Here is a 3,503-nt window from a genome sequence, read left to right as displayed (position 1 = left end):
CTGCCTCCATAATATAAGGAAAAAAGAATACTCTTTCCACAGTCATCAAATATTATAAAAAAACTTCACAGTCTGACTCACCTTTATCAAAGGTAAAATGTTACTGATACATTTCATGATTATTTTGATCCTCAGTAGTTGCTAAACACAAAATAAATTTTGGATGAACTTTTCTATGTTTGAGTTTTCCAAAGCAAGATACCAATACAAAATGTACTGAACTGGCAGAAGTCCATGGGCTAAAGAAAAAAGAATTAATTATAAAATGTTGACTAGCTTTATCCTTTTAATTTTATAACAGTTTCAGATACTGAGACCTAATTGGTTTCTTGTGTCTATCCATTATGGACATAACTCAATCTTCTATTTAATATTACTCAGTGCTTTTTGATTGGGGCTTCACTTTGCGACGAAGAAGATCTTCACGTCCAACTTCAACCATTTGTTCTTCCCAAGATTTTATTTCACTGTAATAACGAGCTTTATCATCTTCAGCAAGTTGAATATATACCTGAGAAAAAGTGTAATTGTTAAAATGATTTCTTCAGAAGAATCTTCGCCATTAATTTCTGAAATGCTTCCCTATATACTATAAAAATTACCTTCTTCTTCTACATGTGTAAAGGGGGACTGGAGAAGGAATGTTTTTGTGAGATAAGGTAAGAGATAAAGATTTGTATTAATTAAAATTGTTACAATTTTAGGGGTTGAGATGTGGGGAAGGAGCAGAGGCAGTGTGACTGTCACTGCATACACTGGACACTGAATTTGGTGTGACACTGTTTTAAAAATCAATTTTATTTGCAGTTAAAAACTACCAAAAGAAAAAAGCCAAACTGATTCTAGGAATATGAAATTATTTAAAAATACTTTAACTGTATTATAAGTAATATAAGGTCGTTTTCACATGAATCAAGCCTTACCCTAATACAGCAGTTCTCAACCTGTGGGTCACAACCATCAGAAAACACATATAGCATATCAGATATTTACATTACGATTCATAACAGTAGCAAAATTACAGTAATGAAGTAGCAGCGAAAATAATTTTATGGTTGGGGGTCACCACAACATGAGGAACTGTATTAAAGGGTTGCAGCATTAGCAAGGTTGAGAACCACTGCTTTAATACATTCTCTCACAGATATTCTAACTAGATAGTTGAGACTAAAACCATACTTACTTGCTTTTCAGCACTGGAGAGATTTTTCCAGCTTTCATGTATAGATTTCAGCCTTACCTGTAAAACAACATATGTTTAAATAGCAGATCCAGGGACTTAAGTGATTAAAGAAAAAAATTTTTTTTATTACTCATTTCAAAAAAACTCATAGATACTAAAAATCATCTTTTTACATTATTTTATCATACTCAGATATTAATGCCTCATCAATTCTTAGTATCTTTTTTCTAAATTAAACTTAAAATATACAAAATGACTGGAATAAAGGTACTTATCTTTTTTACTGAGATAATTTTCATATAACATTGTATTAGTTTCAGGTGTACAACATGATTCAATATTTGTATATATTCTAAAATGATCAACACAGTAAGTCGTTAACATTTGTCACAATTTTTTTCTTCTTATGAGAACTTTTAAGATCTACTCTCTGAGCAACTATCAAATTTATTAACTCTAGTCACCATGCTGTACATTGCATCTCCAAGACTTTTTAATAAGTGGAAGTTTGTACCTTCTAACCACCTTTAACCATCTCATCCACCCCCATGCCTGGCAATCACCAATCTGTTTCCTTATCTATGAGCTCAGTTATTTTTTCAGATTCCACATATAAGGGAGATCATATGGTATTTGTCTTTCTCTGGTCTGATTTATTTCATCCTATATAAGAAAAGCCTAATATACTAAGTGTCTGGTTGACCAGTCGGCTGTTCAACCAATCAAAGCATAATATGCTAATGATATGCTAAAGCCATTTAACTGCTCGCTATGAGTGCACTGACCACCAGGAGGCAGACAGTCCATCAGTCGACCAGTCGCTATGATGTGCACTGACCACCAGGGGGCAGATGGTCAATTGATCAACCAGTTCCTATGTGCACTGACCATCAGGGGGCAGATGCTCCAAGTGCTAGATTAGCTTGCTGCTGGGGTCTGGCCGATCGGGACTGAGCAAGATGGTCCAGACATGCATGCCCTGGAGCCCTCCCACGACCCCTCCCCAACTGGCCAACCTCCCACATCCCTCCCCGGCCCCGCCTGTGCACCAATGGGGTCCCTCAGCCTGGCCTGCGCCCTCTCACAATCCAGGATCCCTCGGGGGATGTCGGAGAACCGGTTTCAGCCTGATCCCACAGGCCAGGACTAGGGACTCCACTGGTGCATGAATTTGCACACTGGGCCTCTAGTTTAGTATAATGCTTTCAGGATCAATCCATGTTGTTGCAAATGGCAAGATTTCTTTTTTTTATGGCTAAATTACATCAGTTTCTTTATCCATTCACCTAATGAACATTTAGATTGCTTCCGCATCTTGGCTGTTGTAAATCACGCTGCAATGAACATGGGGGTTCAGATATCTTTTCAAGTTAGTGTTTTCTTTTTTCATTGGATACATACCCAGAAGTAATATTGCTGGACACATGATATTTCTAATTTTAAGTTTTTCAGGAACTGTTTTGTCTTCCATAGAGGGCTGCAGCAACTCACATTCCCACCAACTATGCACAAGGGTTTCCTTTTCTCCATATCCACACCAACACATTACTTTTATCTTTGACAGCAGTCATTCCAACAGGTGTGAGGTGAACTGTGGTTCTGATTTGCAATTCCTTGATAATTAGTGATGTTGAACATCTTTTCATATACCTGTTAGCCATCTTTATGTCTTCTTTGGAAAGATGTCTATTCAGATCCTTTGCCCATTTTTAATCAGTTTTTTTTTTGCTGAGTTGAATTCTTTATGTATTTTGGGCGTTAACCACTTATCAGATATATAATATGCAAATACAGTAGAACCCACCTACATAAGCACCTACGTCACTCACATGGAGCACATACACAGCAGTAATGAAATGAAAAAGTAAAAAAATTTAAAAGATAACAATTCCTGACCTTTACTTGTGGTAAATAAGTAATAAAAAGCATAAAACACATATGTACATACATCAAAATGATGGCATATTTCTTTTTATAAATAAACTAGAGCCCGGTGCACAAAAATGTGTGCACTCGGGGGGAAGGGGGGGTCCCTCAGCCTGGCCTGTGCCCTCTTGCAGTCTGGGACCCCTCGGGAGATAACACCCTGCTGGCTTAGGCCTGCACCTGGGTGGCAGAGGGCAGGCCCAATCCCTAGGTGCAGTGTGAGAGACTGATATAGGCAGGGCCGATTGGGGAGTTGGGGCCCCGCCCCCTGTCATGCACAGAGCAGGGCGGATTGGGAGGGTGGGATGCCACCCCCAGTCACGCTCAGGGTAGGGCTGATTGGGGGGTTGGGGCACCGTCCTCTGTCACACTCAAGGCAGGGTCGATGGGAAGG

General features: G+C 38.8%; 1 protein-coding gene across 1 annotated transcript in view; it reads right to left on the bottom strand.

Moving 5' to 3' along the window:
• Positions 1 to 268: 268 nt before the first annotated feature.
• The window catches only part of TFAM (transcription factor A, mitochondrial), a 13,381-nt gene continuing 10,146 nt past the window's right edge, over positions 269 to 3,503 (bottom strand). The window contains exons 6-7 of the mRNA XM_006775806.2: positions 1,184 to 1,240; positions 269 to 511 (exon numbers count right to left, since the gene is read on the bottom strand). Coding sequence (XP_006775869.1) covers positions 374 to 511; positions 1,184 to 1,240 — 195 coding nt within the window. The 3' untranslated portion in view covers positions 269 to 373. The remainder of the gene's footprint in view (positions 512 to 1,183; positions 1,241 to 3,503) is intronic.

This window comes from Myotis davidii, unplaced genomic scaffold, assembly GCF_000327345.1.
Source record: "Myotis davidii unplaced genomic scaffold, ASM32734v1 scaffold1187, whole genome shotgun sequence".
Classification (NCBI taxonomy): domain Eukaryota; kingdom Metazoa; phylum Chordata; class Mammalia; order Chiroptera; family Vespertilionidae; genus Myotis; species Myotis davidii.
Note: the sequence above shows the minus strand (reverse complement) of the source record. Positions and strands in the feature narration are given on the sequence as shown.